The 23,004-nt window shown below is 38.5% G+C and overlaps 1 protein-coding gene across 12 annotated transcripts in view; it reads right to left on the reverse strand.

Moving 5' to 3' along the window:
• Hycc2 (hyccin PI4KA lipid kinase complex subunit 2) overlaps positions 1 to 23,004 on the reverse strand; it is a 72,290-nt gene that overhangs the window by 19,692 nt on the left and 29,594 nt on the right. For 10 of the 12 annotated variants that reach the window (XM_006244984.4, XM_006244983.4, XM_017596454.2 and 7 more), the window contains 6 exons: positions 16,348 to 16,428; positions 15,636 to 15,737; positions 10,601 to 10,780; positions 6,926 to 7,006; positions 5,092 to 5,207; positions 2,744 to 2,839 (listed from right to left, as the gene is read on the reverse strand). In XM_006244984.4, coding sequence (XP_006245046.1) covers positions 2,744 to 2,839; positions 5,092 to 5,207; positions 6,926 to 7,006; positions 10,601 to 10,780; positions 15,636 to 15,737; positions 16,348 to 16,398 — 626 coding nt within the window. In that variant the 5' untranslated portion in view covers positions 16,399 to 16,428. Of the gene's footprint in view, positions 1 to 2,743; positions 2,840 to 5,091; positions 5,208 to 6,925; positions 7,007 to 10,600; positions 10,781 to 14,870; positions 14,927 to 15,635; positions 15,738 to 16,347; positions 16,429 to 21,086; positions 21,121 to 23,004 lie in introns of those variants that run through there. The other 2 variants (NM_001025710.2, XM_063267187.1) reach the window with 2 other exon arrangements.

The following is a 23,004-nucleotide window of genomic DNA, read 5'->3' on the forward strand; positions in this document are numbered from 1 at the left end:
AATAGTAGATACCAAATTACTGTGGTACTTATACACTTTATATGTTTAAAATAACTCAATGATTTTGTCATATCAATAGTCACATACTAGAAACGATCAAGTATTCAGGATGAAAAACGTGACTATCAATAAAAAACAAGGACAAGGTTAAGAACAAAGTTTTTAGAAGTTATCCAGGGGACATAGAATCTACTTTAGAGATAAGAACCTTCTTCACCATTAACAATTATAAGTAGGATACAATAATATACTAAATTTTAAGATAATCTATAAATTCAAAGTTATGGATAACTTAGATTAGACTTCTGCCAGTTACCCAAACTAATGAGCTCTGTTATAACCAAGAACGGGCTCCTCCCAGTAACAGAACAGCAATGTGAACCTGAGTGTTTCTCAGACAGATTTTTGATCCCCATGAGCCTTCCTTTCTGGTATTTATGTTGTATCTCTATCCACTAAGGGTGGAACATGTAACTTGCTTCTATTCAACGCAATGTGGCAAAGGTGAAAGGATTCAACACACTATTTGTATATTATGTGTACAACTATTCTTAAAATAACAGATCATGGGGGTTGGGGATTTAGCTCAGTGGTAGAGTGCTTGCCTAGCAAGCGCAAGGCCCTGGGTTCGGTCCCCAGCTCCGGAAAAACAAAACAAAACAACAACAACAAAAAAAAACAAAACAAAACAAAACAAAACAAAAAAAAAACAGATCATGCTAGATGCTCTCAATTTACTCTGGCTTTGAAGAAGCAAGCTGTGATGTGTTAAGCTGTATGAAGAGGCCCATGTGTCACCTATGTGAGGATGGACTCCAGCAGACAGCCAACTAGATAAAGAAACCTATAATCCTACAACTATAGGAACAGAATTCTGGCCAAAGTGCTAAGCCTTCATAGACTACAATTCCCTCTGCCTTTCTACAGCTTTAAAAGACCGTTTAAGCTGCCAGGTGTGGTAGCACCTGCCATTGATTCCAGCACTCATGAGGTGGACATAGGCTGATCTTTGTGAGTTATACTAGTTGGGTCTACAAAGGGAGGTTCAGACCAGTCAGAACCATGTAGTGAGACCTCTCTTAAAAAAACAAAACAAAATGAACTCTAAGATGCAAGCCATGATTACATTACTGCCTCATAAAAACTATGAAATAATAAATGTGTGATGTTATAAGCTGCTAAACTTGTGGAACTGGTTTTTCTTTTTAAAAATTGTTTAGTGTGTCTCTCACAGTATGTCCATGGAGGTCATAAGTTAACGTCTGGAGAAACAGTTCTTTCCTCTCACTGTGCTGTCATTTCTGCCCTGCACTTCATCCATAAGAGCCTTCATGAGTTTTGCTGCAGCAGCACTGGAGGAAAGCCACTGCACCCAGTTTTGTAATTTGACTTTTGGAGAGTGAATTCACATTTTAAGGATTTTTTAACCAGCTCATTTACCTATTAGGCCATCTTGCTGGTCCAAGAATTTGTTATGTATCAAAAGAAAGGAACTGCATATCAATTTTTTTCTTTTCCTGAGACAGGGTCTCTCTGTGTCCTGGCTGTCCTGGATTTTGTTCTGTAGTCCAGACTAACCCTCAAGTCAGAATCAACCTGCTTCTGCTTGCCAAGTGCTAGGATTGTATGTGACTGAACTCTGGGGGCTGGGGGCTGAAGCAAAAGGTCACTTGGTTACATAAGCTCAGAACAGAAAGTCCATGACCCTAACCCAATTTATATTATATATTTTTTCTATAGTAACATGTAAGTTTTAGCCAAGCCTAACTTCTTATGAAATTCTGAGGTCCTACAGACTATAATCTAGCACACAGAATGCTCCTTTGCTATCACATGTATAAATGACACAATACAGATACTAGTTTACAAAACAGATAAAGGATCTTGTCTACTACACTCCCAGTAGAAGGTCAGGACCTGTTCAAGGTCAGCCAGCACTATGTGAGGCCGTGTTTTAAACACACAAAATATATAAGGGAAAGATACACATTCCTTTTTAAAAATAATTTTATTTATTTTTAACATGCATTGCTGTTTTGTCTGCATACATGTCCATGTGAAGGTGTCAGGTCTGCTAGAACTGTAGTCACAGATGGTTCTGAGCTGCCAAGTGGTTGCTGGGAACTGAACCTGAGTCCTCTGGAAGAGCAGTCAGTGCTCTTAACTGCTGAGCCATCTCTCCAGTCCCAAGATTTTTATTCTTTAGGTTTTTCACACACACACAGGTTCATTATTCAAAATTCTTACGATAATTTATTTTTAAAAAAATGCACCCAGAGAACAATCTGATGCATCGATAATTAATCCTAAACTTGGTGGACTTGACCTAATCGTTGAGCTAGATAATATTCTGTTGAATGTTAAAATACTTTTCTTTTGATAATTTTTATTGTTCCTTTTTATGTGTGTAAGTGTTTTGCCTGCATGCATGCATGCACATTTATGTGAGTACAGTACTCACAGAGGCCTGACGAGGACTTGGAGCACCTGGACCTGGAGTTAGGGAGAGTTGTAGGCTACCAGGTAGACGATGGGAAACCCTGGGCAAGAGCAGTCAGTGCTCTTTACCGCTCAGCCATCTCTCCAGGCCCTTAACATAACTTTCATTCCCATAGGAATGTAAGTTTTTATTTACTACTAATCATTTTTATTTACTACTATATCAGAAGTTACAATAGCCTGGCATTTATAATACTTTTCAAGTTACTATATTAATATACAGAATGATAAAGACTCTTCTCACCTTGAACCCATTCGACAAAGAGATTGGTAAGATGATGCAGGCATATACACAATAGCTGAATTATAGCACAGCATGAGAAAACTCAGGACTTCGAACCTAGAAAAATAAAACATGATGACAATTATTTATTTCTATCAGAGACAACAGTAAATTATTTACTTACTAAATAGTTACAGCAATGCCTTAATGTAAATCTTCATGATTTCTTAATCAGGTTACTATAGTATCCTCCTCAATAGTTTGTTTCAATTCTTACTATTATGAGCCATAGCCAGTGCATTAGTTTCTTCTTTAGGAAAAAAATTAGGCCAGGTATAGTGGAGCTCACCTTCGACACTCAGGGGTCAGAGACAGTCTATGCAGTGAGTTGCAGGCCAGTCACAGCTATAAAAGTGAGACTCTGTCTCAACGAAACAAAACCAAACAAAGCCCCAACCAATCAACCAAAGCAAACCAAACCTGCAAAACCAACCAAATCAAAGGACTGGAGAAACAGCTCAATAAATAAGAGTATTTGCTAGTCTTGTGGGTTTTTTTTCTCAGCACCCACGTGACAGCTCACCTGCAACTCCAGTTCCAGGGCATCCACTATCCTGCGGGAACAGCAGCATTCCTAACTAACCTGCACATCAGATGCACAACAGCTCTCTCCACCAGCTTTATCAATCAAATCAATCTTCCATATTGTTTGCTAAACGCTATATGTAGGAGACAATGAACACCCAGTTGAGAACAACTGGCTAAGTCTTGAAAAGGGAAAATGGAAGGCAGGGGAAGCAGAAGACAGAAGTTTTCATTAATGAACTATGTGGAAGTAATGCATATTTAATTTGGGGGCAAAACTATGAATATTTGTAAACTACTTCACAGTAAAAATTGTACTACAAAAACTTCCACATCACAGTTCAATCATTCATAATCACTACGATCAGAAAATGGGAATCGGGGCTGCTGAGGAAAGGAGGAATTTTCATTATTTATTATATTATGTTATGGGCACTTTGTTAGTATGTTGTGTTTGTGTACCACATGCATGCTTGATGCCTACAGAGGCCACAAGAGGGCATTGCTGCCCGGAAACTGGGCATAGGTATAGGTGGTTATGGGCTGCCATGTGGGTGCTGGGAATTGAAACGTGGTCCTCTGTAAGAGCAGTCAGCGCTCTAACTGCTGAGTATCCTCTCCAGTACTGTGACATATATATTTGATTGGGTACATTAACCTTGTTTAATAGTTAATAAAATTTGTTGAACTGCCCCATAAGCAGAAGATTTCCCCCAAGCAGCTGACACCATTTATAGTGAGAGGGGAGGAATTTGGTTATAGACAAGACATAGTGATACAACAGGGTGCTGTCCAGTCTGCTGTACCACCCCTAGATGAAGAGCTACAGGTGGTCAATGGCTCTGAAGAGTGAGGTCTCTGAAGTGTGAGTGACCCAGTGGTTGTCAGATTTGGACACATGTATATGCAAGCAAATAGGTTCAGTTGATTATATATACAGATGTGTGTGTGTGTGTGTGTGTGTGTGTGTGTGTGTGTGTGTGTGTGTGTGTATCCATACATACATATTATACACATGTAACAATAATTAAAGAAGAGATTACTAATGTGGGAGGGGGACACGGGAAGAGTCCAGGGGAGGATGGAGCAGATGTGGTGTTGTACAAAGTTCAAAACAATTTTTTTGAGTACTTATCTACCATGCCAAAGACCAGAAATATTTCAGATACTGCAATGTGTGCTTCTTGGGAGGTAAGACCCGAGTATATACCGGAACTCACTTATGTTTCACATGTACCACACACATACAGCCAGAAGGTAATTTTACCTCGCAGTATCTTAGTACACTGGCATTTCCCCTGTGTCCCAGTCACACAGACTGTGTGTAGACTGTCTACTTGCACTATCATGCTGGTGCCCATCAGATTTCAAACATTGGAACATTTCAGATTTGTGATTTTTTCAGACAAAGATGCTCAGTCTGTACTACAGTATATTTGATTAGTATTATGCATTTTACTTTTGGACTTCAGTCATATCCAGCTTGAGATGAAGTAATTATACTTAACCATTAGGCATAATTCACCATTGTTGCTGTGTACTTTAAAAGCTAGGTTTATTTGAGTGTTTTGCTGGCAAATATGTATGTGTACAACATACATGCCTGGTGCCCTTAAAGGCAAGAAGAGGGTATTATTATTCTACCACCTGGAGCCAGAGTTACAGATTGTTATCAACCATCACGGGGATGCTGGGAATAGAGCCTGGGTCCTCTGGAAAAGCAGCCAGTGGTTATCCACCGAACCATCTCTCCAGCTTTGTAGCTATGTAGCTTTGACCATTACCGGTTTTGTGCAGTGAATGTTTCTCTCTGAGGATGAAGATCACTGTAAACAACCCTGATGAGGTCATGCTGACATAATGCCCCTTCTGTCAAAGCCATGGATCCAATTGTAGAGGGCTACAAAAAATAAGATACAGCATATGATGTCTTCAAAAATAGAGTAGAAAAACCTGTACTATGTAGTCATATTTAATTTTGTTTAAATAAAACAGAGTTTGAAGTAAGTTTTTCTCTGTTCTTCAATAACATTTTATTCCTTCTTTTAGAAACTATGTGTAGAAGATACATAAAATTTGAAATATATCACTTCATTTTTGAAAAATATTAAGTACTCTGTATTTAAGGAAAACTAAAAGCTGCTGAAAACTTTAAGGTTTGAAAGAGATTCATTTATATTTGTTTGAGTTCTAGGACACAGAATATAACTATTACATATAACAGACAGTATTGAAGACTGATTATTTTAACTAAAAAAACTTTACACAATTGATTTCATGTTTTTCAAGTTAGCACAATCATTTATTAATGTTACTACCATCAATTTTATTTTATAACACAACACAAATAACTTAATTAAAATGCATTATTCAGAAATATTCTATGCTAAAATGAATCCTGGCTAAATAGGAGACATGCTATTTCTAACACAAAACAAAGTCTCAGGAATTAACTTAAAAAATTAATAGCTGCATTAAGCTCAAAGGAAACAGGATGATGTGTGTTGCTCACAATCTGATACATCAGAGGCCACGGAAGATTGTGAATTTGACTCTTAACACATTTCTTACTGGATTTTACTAAATCAGCTCAATAGCATCTTTTACCTATATAATGAATAGTCTTACATTCTTCAGTGGAGTAAACATAAGCAAAACAAATATACTAGTGAAAAGATAGAATGTGCAATTAGACTCCTTTATTCTGAAACATAATGCTCTAACAGCCTTCTGAGTAGTTACTTTCCTAAAGAATAATAAAAATGAATCGGTCTAACACGATAAGCAGTATACAATATGGAAAAAGACAACTGTTTAAAAATTGATTCAATAAGGTGAAAATGATACTGGTAAGGGAAATTAAATGAATAAACAAGAAGTAGAGGAAATTTCTCCACTAAATACTAACTCCCTTGATATTATACATAATATCTACTCTAAAAAAATTTACAACGTAGTCTCTGTTCCACTGTGTGGATCCCAGGGATTAAACTCAGGTTGTCAGCTCTCTCTGTCTCTCTGTCTCTGTCTCTGTCTCTCTCTCTGTCTCCCTCCCTCCCTCCCTCTCGTATGAGTGTGAATGTAGACCAGGTGCATGCCTGGTGCCCATGGAGGTCAGAAGAGGATGTCAGATCCCCTGGAACTGGACATACAGGTAGTTATGGTCTGCCATGTAGGTGCTAGAAATTGAACCTGGATCCGCTGGAGGAACAGTCCGTGCTCTTTTTTTTTTTTTTCTTTTTCTTTTTTTCGGAGCTGGGGACCGAACCCAGGGCCTTGCATTTGCTAGGCAAGCGCTCTACCACTGACCTAAATCCCCAACCCCCAGTCCGTGCTCTTAACCACTGAGCCATCTCAGCTCACAAGCAAGAAGAGAAGATTATGTATTAGGGCCCTGGCATGGTGGTAATCCTTTCACTTAGAAGGTAGAAGCAGGTTCAGGAGTGCAAGGTCTTCCTTGACTGCCTGGTGAGTTTGAAAGCTACTTGGGCTACAAAACAACATGCTTCAAAAACAGAAACAAGAAAGTATTTACAATATTTACCTCTGGCAAAAAAATAATTTTTTATGTTTTTCTCAACATAATTTGAAACATTCCATGTTCCAACCATTACTTACTTCATGGTATATTGAAGGCTTAGATAAGGAAGGGATCGTGAAAGACAGCACTTTATTGTTTCCATCTTTATCAGCAATTTCCTATAGTAAAAAAAATGTACAAAACCAATGTAATATTAAGTCTGTAGCAAAATAAATAACCTAATTACTTCCTTAATTTATAGAATGTATCTTTACTAACTGAGGGGGAGTTTTAGAAACAATAGTACATAAAATACTATTATTCTAGCATACGCTTCTGAACTGTCAGCAAATTGGTATGCATTTGTGGCATGGTTATTATCCATAGGTACTGAACACAATTATATGACTCCAAATTCAACATGACGACAGAGGCAAAGCACAGGTGACACAGAAAACTAGATCTTAGAGGGAAAAAAATTGATCAGATCTTTAGTAGAAACATGGCTGAGCAAAAATAACTAAAACCAATAACTAAACCAAACATTTACCAAAATAAGAAAAACACATTATTATAATAGAAATGAAGCATTTTCCAGTTTTACTGAGCCATAACTGACAGAATTCATATATATTTCTAGTGTATGTGAGGCTTTAACACATTTTCTTTGTGAAATGCTTACCATAAACAAACTTATTTAAATGTCTAGTACTATAAGTAACATTTTTATAGTGAGAACATTTCAAGAATAAATCTTTTAAAAAATTTATTTTATTTATTACATGTAAGTACACTGTAGCTGTCTTCATGCACACCAGAAGAGGGCATCAGATCCCATTACAGATGGTTGTGAGCCACCATGTGGTTGCTGGGATTTGAACTCAGGACCTCTGGAAGAGCAGTCAGTGCTCTAAACCACTGAGCCATCTCTCCAGCCCCAAGATTGATTAAAAAAATATATAATTCCTCAGCAATCAACTGCTGTACTGTAAGAAGTTACGTGTTGACAGTATTAGTATAAGTAATCAAGAAATAGGCATATTTAAGTAATTTCAGAAGAACTGTGAGAAAATTCTTATGTGTTCTTGTTTGTTCAAGACTCGGTTTCACTTGGCAGGCCTGGGTGCCCTGGAATGTACTATGTGTCCTGGCAGGCTTCACATCTGCACCTCAGTTCACTGAGTAGTAAGATTAGAACTGTAGGACATGACGCCTGGCTCTTTCTTCTCTCCCTCTATTTTTTTTTTTTTTTTTTGAGACAGGGTCTTACATATGACTGTAGCCTGACTTATTATGTAGTTCAGGCTGACCTGAAATAAAAAATTTATATCAGACTCCTGAAGCTGAGAATAAATGTATGAATCACCATATCAATTCTTTGTTATTTTAAAGGTGTCTTGAGACAGGGTCTCCTTATGTAGCCCTGTCTGTTCTGATCAATCTGGCCTTGAACTCAGTGACCTGTCTGCCTCTGCCTCCCAAGTGCTGGGATTCAAACTGTGTGCTACTACACGTGGTTACAAATTTTTAAAAGTGTTTGTTCTCTTAAAAACAAGGGGGGGGGGAGATATTGATGTCCTTCATTCTCTAGTGAGTCAACTCTCATCTTCAGGTATCAGTAATCACCTGCCTCTAGATAACAGCACAAGGAGTGAAAGCTGCTGCCTCTCCTTCTCTCACTGCCTTCTGCTTTCCTTAGTATCATGGAACTAGCTTGAAAGCCATGCACAGAAACCTGTTCTTATAGACTGTCGTAACGAGTCGGACGTAACTCCACTGCATGTTTTAAAGCCAGACATGACACTGCAAACCTGCAAGCTTGGGCTTAGGGGGTAGAGGGAGGGAAAGTTAAAGTTAGAAGTTAGAAGGCCAGACTCAGCGACACGATGTTAGCCAGTCTAGAATACTTGAGATTTGGTTTAAGAAACAAAAACAAATCCCAAACAACAACAAAAAAAAACAACCTAGGCATGGTGACACACTCCTTGAACCTTAGTACTTGAATGAGGCAGGCGGATCTCTGAATTTGAGGCCATCCTGGTCTACATAGTAAGTTCAAGACCAGTGAGAGACGCATGGTAAGATCCTGTCTCAAAAACAACCAAGGATGATGTTAAAGACCAGGTTAGCTTTTCAATGAAAACAAAACAAAACAAAAATGTTTAAGTTTTATGAGGTTCCATTTTTAAAAAATGTACAAGATCCAGGGACACCCTCTTCAGCAGAAATTCTACATCTTACTACAGAGATATTTGCTCAGCCACATTCAATACTGCTCTAGTTATAATATCCAAAAGTCGGAAACAGCCTAGATGTCAGTCAACTGAGGGGTGGAGAGGGAAAATTGGAACATTTACTTAATGCAGTATTATCCAACTGTTAAGAAAATGAAAAGCATGAAATTAGCACCATTACTTTTAGCACGTAATAAAATTCTCAAAACTCTCTCATTTGCTTTCCCAAGGAATGCCTATTAAAGAAAATCTGAGCTCTTCACATTAAAGACTTTCCTGCTGAATGGTAGCTCACACCTTTAATGCCAGCACTCAGGAGGCATCTTTGTGAGTTAAAGGCCAGTCTCACCTACACACTGAGTTCCAAGGTAGCCAGGGCTACATAATGAGACCCTGACTTCAAAACCAGAAAAGGTGTGCACAGTGGTACTGGTCTGCAATCTTAGCCTTTGAAGCTAAGGCAAGAAGATCAAGAATGAAGCCTTTTGGCCTAAGATCAAGTGAAGATTTCAAGACCAGCCTGCACTACATACTACGTCTGAGGGCCACCTAAACTACACAGGGAGAATGAAAACAAAAGCCTAACACTAATGGAACCAGGATGGAGTCACCTCTCTTAGCTTGCATATATATCCCGTGTACTGACAGAACTGATCTTCCCTTTTGTCTTGCTCATATGACACTGTGCTGGCTGGTTTTATGCCAATTGGACACAAGCTAGAGTCATCTGGGAAGAAGAAACCTTAATTTAAAATGTCTCCATTAGACTGGCCCGAGGGCAAACCTGTGGAGCATTTTCTTGATTGATGTCCTAGGTGGTGCCATCTTGGGCAAGTGGTCCTCAATTGTGTAAGAAAGCAACCTAGGCAAGCCCTGAGGAGCCAGCCAGTGAGTGAGCAGCGCTTCTACTTTAGTGCCGGCCTCCAGGTTCCAACCTTGAGTTTCTGACCTGACTTCCCTAGATGACAGACTGAAACAATACTGCAAGGTGAAATAAACCCTCGCCTTCCCAAGTTGCTTTTTTGGTCATGGTGTTTTTACTGCAGCTACAGACATACTAAGACAATTACTTCTTCCTAAAATCTCACTGATTCCTAATCTCAAGTAATCGAAAGTATACCTTTTCAGAAGCCATTTCTTCTGGAGAGTTGTAGTAACTTTGACTCAAATTTCAATTTCTCATTCCTTTTGTATTCATACTCTGCATCATTAGTCATCTAAGAATGTGTCTTCTGAGGTAGAGAAATTGCTCTAAAAGCCTGTAGTTCATTTTTAAACTTGTTTCTTATAAATGCATTTATGAACACTGATTAAATAAAACATCTGCAAGAAGTCATCTGATCTAACAATGTTATCATTGATCTCCTCAACAACTTTACATATGATTACTTTGTATCTAGCTTAATTGTATTCAGATCAAAAAAGCTATTCAATAGACATTTCAATTTGTTTTTCTCTAAACAATCTTCAAATATTTCAGAGGATTTAAAAATATTTTAAATTTTCTAAACTATCACTTTCAAATTATAAATCACTCACCAAATTATAAATTCCTAGGAGAAGTGCTTCAATACAGCCATTGCTCTGCCTGTCTCTACTAACTGTAAGTCGCAAATAAACCCAAATCAATTCAGGCAGGAACTGCAGAGTGAACCTCTTAAGTCGAACCTCAGAGCTACGATAGAGCTCAAACAGTTGGTGGCAGACAGGCTCCAGGAGCTAAAAGAAAAACAGAACAATATTATTTCCATTGCTTGGGCTGTAACGTATTTCTTAAAAGGCAAATGCACCTTTATAAAAAATAAATTTCAATATTAATTCCTCCATATATGAATTAACTCAACAAAGCCTTTTAATAGGCTACATATCAAACTGACCAAACCACTAACTCTAAGTACTTCAGTACCATATACTAATCACTATATGTTCTGATATACTATGCTACTAACTTTATTAGATAATTAGTCTGTCTGCCAATGTACTATACTTATACTTGTTGAGGTTGATTTCTGTCCTTACCAAAACTTTCTAGTCTCTATTTTATTTTGTTTTTACATTTATGTATGTATGCACTTATGTGCTGTCTCTTTAATGCCATGTACACATGTATGAAAGTCAAAGAACAATTTTGTGGGATCCAGTTCTCTCATACGATGAATCATATGGGTTCTACGGATTCAACTTAGATTGTAGCGAGTGCCTTTATCCACTGAGCAGTCTCACTGGTCCATCTTTCATTTCACGAAATTTCTTCTTAGTTAAAAACACTTTAAATTTCAAGTAAAGCCATGGCTTAACCAAATTACATGCTACTCATTAGATGAAGAGGTTTTATAAAACACATGATATGGGCACCCAAAGTTCTAGGTCATATATTTTAAACACACACAAGAGAAGTCAAAGCAGATTTAGTGTCTCAGAAATTGTATTTATTTAAGAGACTTAGGGGCTAGGAAGATAGCTCAGTGGGTAAAGTTCCTGCTGACAAGTGTGAGGACCTGAGTTCAGATGCTCCGCACCCACATAAAGGTTGAGCATAGCAGGGCTGGGGTGGGAGGTAAGGTAAGCAGATGCTCGAGGGCATAAAGATGCTTTTCAGTGCTTAACTGACTAATTCTTCTCAAGTCACCACATGAATGAAGTGAGGGCCCTCTCCTCATGATCTTGAAAACTGAAGAAAGGGAGCAGTAATATGCACTACTGACTGAAGATGGTCTGTTCCTACTAACTGTAGACTGTGCAGGCCTGGCTAACTTAAGATGGTCTGTTCCTACTAACTGTAGACTGTGCAGGCCTGGCTAACTTAAGATGGTCTGTTCCTACTAACTGTAGACTGTGCAGGCCTGGCTAACTTTCAACTACACATAAGTTTGATAAGAGACCAAACTGTATATAAAATTTAATTACCAAAAATAAAAAAACAGCTTAGTAATCTCATATGCTTATTACCTTATTCTAAGTGGCATATTTACATTCAAATCTACTTAAATATAGTTTTTAATAATTCAGTATTATTGAATGGTCACTATTTCTATAACTGTAAAGCTGTCAACAGATCTATTGCCAACTATACAGTTAATATTTAGAAAAGTTGACTTTTGTTCTTGAAGAACAACTTTAAAGCTTAGAAAATGAAATTCTAGTCTAGTAAATACTCAATGCTCTAAGAGAAATAAAAATCAGGGCAAATTTTAAGAATATTTTTAAAAATGAAAAAAATTAAACTATCTCCTTAAAATATATGAACAATCACACAGTTTGTTGAAGATTATAAAAATTAGTGGTAAAGAAGATTTTAAATGAAGGTTTTCTAACATTAAGCGGATTTCCCACTCTCACAGGTTTCTTATAGTAAAGAATGTTTCATTACAAATACCGGAAGCACTGCTATCTGGTAAGTGATGGCAGCACTGTGCCCAGCAATTAGGCTACACACACTTAGACATTTGCTCGATAGGAGTCCATACTTCTTTCTCCAAAGATTGCTTTCTGTAAATTTTTATGGCCTGTGATATAATCACAATAAGCTTGTAATGAAGACATTAACATTCACTTTTTTTAGTAGAAAATATCTGGCAGACAAGCCACTCTAAGCATACGAATGAAACAGATGTTCCAAAATCATGGCTCTGCTGTTTTTGTTTTGTTTATCTGTGTATAGCCTTGGCTGTTCTGGAACTTGGTCTATAGACCAAGCTGGCAGAACTCAGAAGACCCAACTGCCTCTACCTCTGGTGCTGGAATTAAAGGCCTAATTCTTATTTTGAAGGTGGGAGGGGCGTCACTAAAGCATGTCACTAAAGCCTGCCATTGTGACATGCTTTAATCCTAAGCATTTGTACCATACTACTTCTGAAGTTCTCAATGGAAATCAAAAATGGTGGCACACACTTGTAATCCTATCACTTGGTAGACAGAAGCTCAAGGAACAAAGTTCAAAGGTATTCTCAGCTACATAGCTCCAAGAGACCTTGTATCAAACAAACCATAAACAAAAACCAAACCCCATAATTACTATCATTTGCATCTAAAGTGATAAAGGTCATCTTTGGCTTAAAAAGTTTAGGAATAACTGACACCTTTCCTAAATTAAGCATACAGTGTTAACCATAGTTACTGTGACATACTGTCTGATAAAAACATTAGGGAGCATTTTGGGTGAAATAACGGAATCTTAATCTAACTTGATTAGGAAAAATAATGTGAGGTCAAGAAATGGAGACAATAAGACAGATAATAAGCAATAAAATTATTATAAGTCCCTGTGTGAATAATGACAGAGAAATTAGCTAGATACTAGAAGGGAAACTCAAAGAAGAACTTGTTTTGTTTTAAAGAAAGGAGGTGAGCAGGCATGGGTCAGTGGGTGAAGTGCTTGGCACTGAAATCCCAGGACTGACTGAGATCTCAGGACTCCTGCATCTTAACCCCTGCACACTTGCAGGCAGACGGGAAGAGAGACAGTGGAATACTCAGAGAAAGGTCAAAGGCTAGAGGATGAAGTCAAAGAAAATATAAAATGGACAGAGGGGACTCAACAGAGTGGAGAGCTCAATATGGAAGAAGCATTAGAGTTCTAAGATCTTCACAGATGAAAAAAGGGAAAAGCAACACTGTTGGTATAAAGTTTAAAAGTCTATCTAGGACTGCTATGTCTTTAAAGCAACATTGATTTTAAGACTATACTATCTATCCTAGGTTCAATTCATATTAAATAAAATGAATGGCCATTTTCTGAAATAACATCTTGGTAGCACATCTCATGCTGTTTCAGAATATAACAAAGTCAGGACGTAAAATGCACTGGTCTCTGACTACAGAAGAGTTCTGGGTTCTTCAGAATTTATTGTCTCGGATTTTTCAAAGTCTGAATGCACGATTAGAAGCTTCTGATTTGACAGTAAAAAGCAACTTCAAAATTATGATGAATGCTAAAGTCTTGAGCCTGGATTTCCTAAGGTACCATGTGGTATTATGAAGCAGAACCATACAGAAGAGTCTGAATAACTTTTAAGACTGGATTTCTCTGTGTAGCTCTGGCTGTCCTGCAACTCACTCTCTAGATCAGGATGGCTTAAAACTCACAGAGATCCTCCTGCCTGTGCCTCCCGAGTGCTAGGATTAAAGGTGTGTGCCACAACTGTCTGGCGGAGTCTGAATAACTTTTAAAAAAGTCTATCTTAAAAGTTTTTTTAAAAGTGAGGTCACTTTTCATACTAAAGAGTTTAGAATCATTTTTATTTCATTATTTTCTAATCAATATTCACTTATTTATTTACACCTACAACCACATTCCAAGCACATATTTATTAAATATTCATTATATATATGATAGCATTCTGGGGAAGTAACAATCATAAAAAAATATGACCACTGCCCATGAAGAGCTTACAATCTAAAGAGAAAAGCATAAAACAATTAATTTTTAATAAGCAAAGCTTAAATGTTAAGACAGTGCAAAATCAGGGGTAGGGTATATAACATTTGTTATTTAGAAATTTTCAAATACTCTTGACTAAAGATATGTATGATATGTGTGTGTGTGTGAGTATGTAGTAAATAGATATCTACACATGCTCACACACACAAACACACAGCCCATGTCTGAAGTTTTAAAAATTCAGCAATACACCGCAGGAGAAAAGGCAGCAAATGAATCTTGCAATAGCTGCTAGAAATAACAGCAGATGCAAGTCTGAGAGCCAATCCAAAAGAAGGAGACAGAAGGCGGAGTCAATAAGCAAGCTTTCGGTGAGAAGACAAGGCTAAGGATGCACTTTAAGCTAGGCTGCTGGTTAGGAGCTGTTACCTGAACTTCTTCAAGCTCACTGCAGTACACAGCAGAGGCAGTCTCGGAGGCTGTATCTGGGAAGATAAGAAGCTACTTTCCTGTGTGTTCCTTTCATTGTCATGTTAAAGCACACATGAATCCAGTGGGAGAAAACTGTACGTCACACCAGTGTGTTAAGGGACAAATACTGTGTATCTGACGTTAAGTTTACATACAGATTCAGTTGCTGCATTTTCTATCTTCTATCACAGGTTGAGGAACAGTTGACTGTTATTCTCAGTTTATTGGTCTTTGCTATTTAGATTTTTAAAAGCACATCCTCTGATAATTTCTGGGTAAACTTAATAAACAGCAGCATAATTCTGTGTTATTAGCTTACAACTGATCAGAGCTTATAAACATCATACAGTACTAAGAAATAATGGTACGTGATATTAAAATAAAGAAGGCTGAATCAGCATACTGTAAAAAATGTGGCTTCTAGAGAAGGAACATCAGAGAACATGAAAAAAAATATATATATTAGGCAAATAATCCTTTGAGATGAAGGTGACTGAAGTTGAGAATCAAAGCAGACCACCTTCATCAGGAAACAAGATCAAAACACTTCAAATGTAAAGGTGGGGGTGGGGAAGCAAAAGCAACTATCAGGATGGAAAATAGAAGAAAGAAGCTTTCTGGCTCCACAAGTCAGACAGGAAACTACAAACTTGCATGTATGTCATTTCAGTACACGGGTCTCATCTCTTCTTTAGGACTTACTTTTCTTCTAAGCTTTCCTACCTCATTGTTTGAGTCTTGAATAACTTTATAGAGAGCTGGCACAAGGGCTTTTTTCCGGTGCAAGGTTGCTGCATAACTGGTAATCTGAGTGTCAGGTAATGCCTACGATAAAACCACCAAAGGACAGTAAAATGAATTTAATAATTAGGAAACAAATTTATTTAACATCGAGTGCCACTTGAGTAAAAGTCAAATAAGAACATTTAAAACAAATTAGCATAATTAATATTAAATAATTCACACACATGTTTTCTAGCTCTTTATCCATGAAAAATGATCACAAGTTATATATCATAACTGACTTCACCAAAACAGGTCACTTTAAAGCCTTCCAGCCTGAAAGAGCAGGATATATCCAGTTCCTCTACTGAGGCTTTCCCAACACACCTCATAAGTGTTCATATGTCACAGTTTCCATCTATCTGACTGTTAACCACGGGAAATCAAAGCAGAGAACAAATACTATTATTAAAACTTGAAGATGCCAGTCTTTTACTGGATATATCTTAATCCTAACAATTATTTTTATTTCTACATAATTCCTTTGACCCTTATTCATATTAGCTCTACTTGAAAGAACAACCAGAGAAGCATTATTCCATTTTCCAAAACTTCTATTTAAAAATGTATTTGTAGGGCTCTTTACAGAACATACTAGCATCACTGAACTTCTGACACATATACTTTACAGTCTTATTCCAACCCGGTTTACCTTGAATTCTGATAACCATTCTTCTACAACAGCTCTTTCTGATCCCAGCATCTTCCTTTACCTTCTAGTCTTCTTTTATCTCTAAAATACATTTTTTAAAGAAATGAACCGGAAGATAACATTACCCAGAGAAATTATCAAAGTTACATAAATGTATACATTTCACTAAACCAAGAAAGCTATGTAGTTTTTATTTTAGATAATGGATCATGCTCAGTTTCACACACAAATAAAACCTATTAAAAATAAATTCTATTTTTGAGCGATATAGTGGAAACCCACTGTCTCCATCCTTTCACATTTTTCCCACTTCAGAGTGTCCCAGAAGATGTCTTAGGTTGGTTATCTATGACTCAGTACTGGGGAGGCTGAGGCAAGAGGACTGTGAAGGGAAGGCTAACTTGGGTGACACAGTACACACTAAGACAAGCCTGGACCACACAGCAGCACCCTGGGTCAACAAAGTAAGAAGCTGAGAAAAAGCAAGGGTCATATAGCTGGCAAGCTGATTAAGTAGCAAAATCAAAGTGTAAATTATAATTCCAATTAAAGCTTACTTAAAAAAAAAGCCTGGAAAAAATATGCTTAACTGTTAAGTGCTTGCCATTGATGGTAGTCTAACCTATTAATTTTTGATAAAAATAAGATACACTGTGTTTCAATCTTTTTTTCCCCCAAAAGGAAAGAATAAGAAAAAAATAAGACAAATAAAAAATAGAATCTGAAGAAGCAGGACTGTCTGTTAACTAACTGAAAAGTTCTCTTACTAAAAGGATGCACTTTCTATGTTTGTTAAACTCCTCACTAGATTTTAAAAGTAGAAATGGTTGCATTACGACATTTTCATATACGTATATGATGAACCTTGATTCTATTTCCCCATGCTGCGCTCTCTTATTACTTCCTCCCCTAAACTAAATTTCTAATTTAAAATTCCACAAAAACCCTCTAACTTAGAATCCCACAATACTTCAGGGGTACCACAGAGTGCTAATGTAATACAGAATAAGAAAAGGAGTAAGATATGCCATTACATCTTAAAATATACTGACAGATTTGCTCAAGAAAAGTCCAAAATTAAGATCAATGAGGGAAGCCAGGCAGTGGTGGCCAGCAAGCAACTTTAATTCCAGCACGTGGGAGGCAGACACAGGAGGATCTCTGAGTCTGAGGCTACCCTGATCTACAGTGAGTTACAGAAAAGCCAGGGCCACACAGAGAAACCCTGTCTCAGAAACAAACAAATAAACAAAACAACCACCAGAATAAAACAAAAAAGTGATGAGGGAAATCACAAATTATGGGATATTAAATAGATACTAATATAAAAGACTAAGGGTCAATTGTAGTGGCAGAGACCTACACACAATGTTAGCACTCAGGAGGAAGCGGCAGAAGAATCAGGAGTTTAACACTCTATACCAAGAATTTGCCTCTTTTAAAAAATAAAAAACAGATAAATCAAAGGTATTGCTCCTTTTCTTTTCTTTTTTAAATTTAAAACAGGGTCTCACTGTGTATCTCTGGCTAGCAGCCTGGAACTTATGACTTAGATCAGACTGGCCTCAAAATCATAGAGATCCTGGAAAGCAAATCCAGCACCACTGGGGCTACACAGAGAAACCCTGGCTCAAAACAAACAAACAAATCACAGAAACCTGGCGTCTACCTCCCAATCACTTATAAATGGGATTATAAATGCTGGTCACTGTGCTTAACAAAGGATATGACTTTTTTTCCTTTTTTTGAGATAAGACTTTACTCTGTGTCTTGGAACTTGGCTGTCTTGGAACTCTGTAGGCCAGGATGGCCTGGAACTCGGAAATCCTCCTGCCTCTGCCTCCAGAGTACAAGGATTAAAGATGTATGCTATCATGCCTGGCTCAAAGTTTATTTTTATATTTGATATTGACACAAATGATTTTTAAAGTCCTTAGAGACAAATACTGAAATATTTAGTGCTGAAATGCTTGGGGTTTGCCTTAAGTAAAGGGGGATCCTTTAGTGGTTCATAGTCACTGACTGGGTGCTAAGGACACTGGCTATGACATACCTCAGACCGTCAACTTGATTCATACAGAAGGAACCCTAACTGAAGAACAGCCTCTGACAAACTGGCCTGTGGGCATTTTCTTTTTTCTTTTTTTTTTTTTTTTTGGTTCTTTTTTTCGGAGCTGGGGACCGAACCCAGGGCCTTGCGCTCTACCACTGAGCTAAATCCCCAGCCCCCTGTAGGCATTTTCTTAACTGCTAATTGATGAAGGAGACTCCGGCTCACTGCTGGGTGGAACTTTGGATGTATTTAAAAGAAAAAAAATGTAGCTACATGTAGACTTCAAGCCAGCAGTCGTCCGTGGGCTTCTGCTTCAAGCTCCTCCCTACCTCGGTTCCCTCAGTGATGGAGGAGCTGTATAAAGTGTAAGATGAAAGACCTTCTTCTCCAGGTTGGTTCAAGTCATGGTGTTTATTAATGTAACCCAAAACGAACTAGAACAGCCTCACTCAAGTCATGTTTCAATAATGACATATAAAAGAGGGGCAGAGGCCATCCAGTGACATGGGTCTCAACCTGGACCAGTCACTGCATGACCACTCACCCACAAGTTCTGCACCACTATCACCCCAGCACATCTTACAAGCGGGACAGATTATGCAGATTGAAGGATTTGTGGCTGGGCGGACACCCCAGTCAGACTGCTGGGAGCCTTGTCTGGTAATGGAAGACAGCCAGTTTGCACTCTATTACTAGGGGACTTCTTCTGGGCCACTCTCACAGATTCCAGGGAGTTTCAAGTATACTAGGTTTCTACATCCCACCCCTAATTCCAGTACTCTCTCTGCTCCCCATCACCCACATGATCCCTCCTGTTCCCATCTCCACCCACTCCTAGTCTCCCCCCAAAAAAATCTATTCAATTTCCGGTTCCCAGGGAGATTCATGGGTTCCCTCTTGAGCCCTCCAGAGGGAAATAGCCCAGAGATCCAGGATAGAACAACAACAACAACAACAACAACAACAACAACAACAACAACAACTCAATGAGATGATTCCTAATGATATTCTGCTGTACCGGTAGACTGGAACCAAGCCAAATTATCATTAGAAAGGCATCATCTAGCAACTGATGGGAGCAGATGCAAAGACCCAGAGCCAAACACTAGCTGGGGCCCAGAAAGCTCAGAAGAGAGGGAAGGAGTGCAGAAACCAAAGTGGGGAAGGACACCGGGAGAACATGGCCTCACACAATCAACTAAGCAGCGCTCACAGGGACTGAATTGACAAACACAGGCCCTGTGTGGCTCTGAGTTTGGGACTCAGCATATTTGTTATGGTTGTGTAGCTTGTTTTTGTGGAACCCCTAACAAGAGTGGGGGCTATCTCTGACTCTTGACTGAGCTTGGGACACTTTTCTTCCTACTGGGTTGCCTTGGCTAGCCTTGACTGAGGGTTTGTGCCTACTCTCCCTGGGAGGCCTACTCTTTTGTTATTTTGTTTTGTTTTGAAGGGAAATGGAGGAGAGGATCTGGGAGAGAGAGGACATGGAGGGAGGGACTGGGAAAAATGGAGAGAGGAGAAACTGAGGTGGGGATGTTATGTATAAGAGAAGAATAAAAATGGGGGCATAGGATAAGAAAAGAGTAAATTAGATACAAATATTTAAAAATAGGTGTAGCCGTGTCTCTTTGTGGATGAGCACGTGAGTATATGTACCCTCAAAGGCCACAGAGGGCATCGGATTCCCTGGAATTGGAGTTGCAGGGGTCCTCTGCAAGAGCAGTAAGCACTCTTAACCACTGAGTCATCTCTTCAGCCCCTTGCACTGGGAATAAAATGTGACTGATCTTATGTTGATAGTCATTTTGCTTAGTACACAAACTTAATTATATTATTCTACTTTGTTACAGCTTGAAATGTCAATAATGATCAATAAAAACTAAAATTTAAATATGTGAATCTTGATATAACAGATTCAAAACAAGGGTGTTACATTTATTCATTTACTTATTTTTGTAGGTAGGCTATGGGGAGTGTACATTCATAGACTGCTCTGAGATCTAAGCAAAACTATGAATCCCTATTTCAGAAAAAGGAAACTAGGGCTGCGGATACGGCTCAGCTGGTACAGCGACTGCCTAGCTTGTTCCCAGTACACAGAGAGAATAGAAATACCAATACAGTCTAATGGGTTAAAGAGAATTTTGGCCTATAAAACATATGCTTATGGAAGAGTTGCTTCTCGGTCACCTCAAACTCCTTGTTTATAAAAATGAGGACCATAGAAGTATCTACAACAAAAGTTTTTTAGTTTTTGTCTGTTTTGGTTTTTTGATACAAAGTCTCACTGGGAAGCCCTTGCTGGCTTAAAACTCAGTGTGTAGACCAGGCTGATCTCTAACTCATGGCAATCCTCCTGCCTCTGCTTCTACAGTGCTAGGGTGAAAGGCATGTGCTACCATGCCCAGCTGACATGAGATCTTTTTTTTTTTTTTTTCCTTTTCTTTTTTCGTAGCTGGGGACCGAACCCAGAGCCCAGGGCCTTGTGCTTGCTAGGCAAGAGCTCTACCACTGAGCTAAATCCCCAACCCTGAGATCTTTTTAACAGAATAAATAACACACAATCTTGAAATAGTAATTGGCATATATCCTTCATGTTAGCTGTTAGTAGTAGTAGTTGTACTACAATAATAATAATGAAATTATTGGGGCTGGGGATTTAGCTCAGTGGTAGAGTGCTTACCTAGGAAGCGCAAGGCCCTGGGTTCGGTCCCCAGCTCCGAAAAAAAAGAACCAAAAAAAAAAAAAAAAGTTATTTAGGTTTTTGACAATTCAAGAAGCATTTTTATTCTGAGGTAATAATTGTTAATTATTATCTATGTTAGAAATATTGTCAAATAAGAATGCTAAGGTAATGGTAAGGTAATGCAATGATGCGTAAAAAGAAAAGAGGTGCTTTCAAGTGTTTCAAGGAAATTAAATTATTAGATAAACAAAGCCATCGAATTACCAGTGTGATGTATGAGACAGTAATAACTGTTACTGCAAATTCTTTTTTTTTTCATTTTTATCTTTATTAACTTGAGTATTTCTTATTTACATTTCGATTATTATTCCCCTTCCCGGTTTCTGGGCCAACATCCCCCTAGCCCCTTCCCCTCCCTTTCTATATTGGTGTTCCCCTTCCCATCCTCCCCCCATTACCACCCTCCCACCAACAATCACGTTCACTGAGGGTTCAGTCTTGGCAGGACCAAGGGCTTCCCCTTCCACTGGTGCTTTTATTAGGCTATTCATTGCTACCTATGAGGTCAGAGTCCAGGGTCAGTCCATGCATAGTCTTTAGGTAGTGGCTTAGTCCCTGGAAGCTCTGGTTGGTTGGCATTGTTGTTCATATGGGGTCTCGAGCCCCTTCAAGCTCTTCCAGTCCTTTCTCTGATTCCTTCAACGGGGGTCCCATTCTCAGTTCAGTGGTCTGCTGCTGGCATTCGCCTCTGTATTTGCTGTATTCTGGCTGTGTCTCTCAGGAGAGATCTATATCCGGTTCCTGTGAGTCTGCACTTCCTTACTTCATCCATCTTATCTAGTTTGGTGGCTGTATATGTATGGGCGACATGTGGGGCAGGCTCTGAATGGGTGTTCCTTCTGCCTCTGTTCTAAACTTTGCCTCCCTACTCCCTGCCAAGGGTTTTCTTGTTCCCCTTTTAAAGAAGGAGTGAAGCATTCACATTTTGGTCATCTTTCTTGAGTTTCATGTGTTCTGTGCATCTAGGGTAAATCAAGCATTTGGGTTAATAGCCACTTATCAATGAGTGCATACCATGTGTGTTTTTCTGTGACTGGGTTACCTCACTCGGATGATATTTTCCAGATCCATCCATTTGCCTATGAATTTCATAAAGTCATTGTTTTTTTGTTTTGTTTTGTTTTTCTTTTTTTCAGAGTTGGGGACTGAACCCAGGGCCTTGCACTTGCTAGGCAAGCGCTCTACCGCTGAGCTAAATCCCCAACCCCAAAGTCATTGTTTTTGATAGCTGAATAATATTCCATTGTGTAGATGTACCACATTTTCTGTATCCATCCCTCTGTTGAAGGGCATCTGGGTTCTTTCCAGCTTCTGGCTATTATAAATAAGGCTGCAATGAACATAGGGGAGCATGTGTCTTTGTTGTATGTTGGGGCATCTTTTGGGTATATGCCCAAGAGAGGTATAGCTGGATCCTCAGGCAGTTCAATGTCCAATTTTCTGAGGAACCTCCAGACTGATTTCCAGAATGGTTGTACCAGTCTGCAATCCCACCAACAATGGAGGAGTGTTCCTCTTTCTCCACATCCTCGCCAGCATCTGCTGTCACCTGAGTTTTTGATCTTAGCCATTCTCACTGGTGTGAGGTGAAATCTCAGGGTTGTTTTGATTTGCATTTCCCTTATGACTAAAGATGTTGAACATTTCTTTAGGTGTTTCTCAGCCATTCGGCATTCCTCAGCTGTGAATTCTTTGTTTAGCTCTGAACCCCATTTTTTAATAGGGTTATTTGTTTCCCTGCGGTCTAACTTCTTGAGTTCTTTGTACAAATTCTTAAATTTGATTAAAAAAATGTCAGGCATGGTGGCATATGTCTTTAACTCCAGTACTTGGGAGGCAGAGACAGATCTCTGAA

Source organism: Rattus norvegicus, chromosome 9 (genome assembly GCF_036323735.1).
Source record: "Rattus norvegicus strain BN/NHsdMcwi chromosome 9, GRCr8, whole genome shotgun sequence".
Lineage (NCBI taxonomy): Eukaryota > Metazoa > Chordata > Mammalia > Rodentia > Muridae > Rattus > Rattus norvegicus.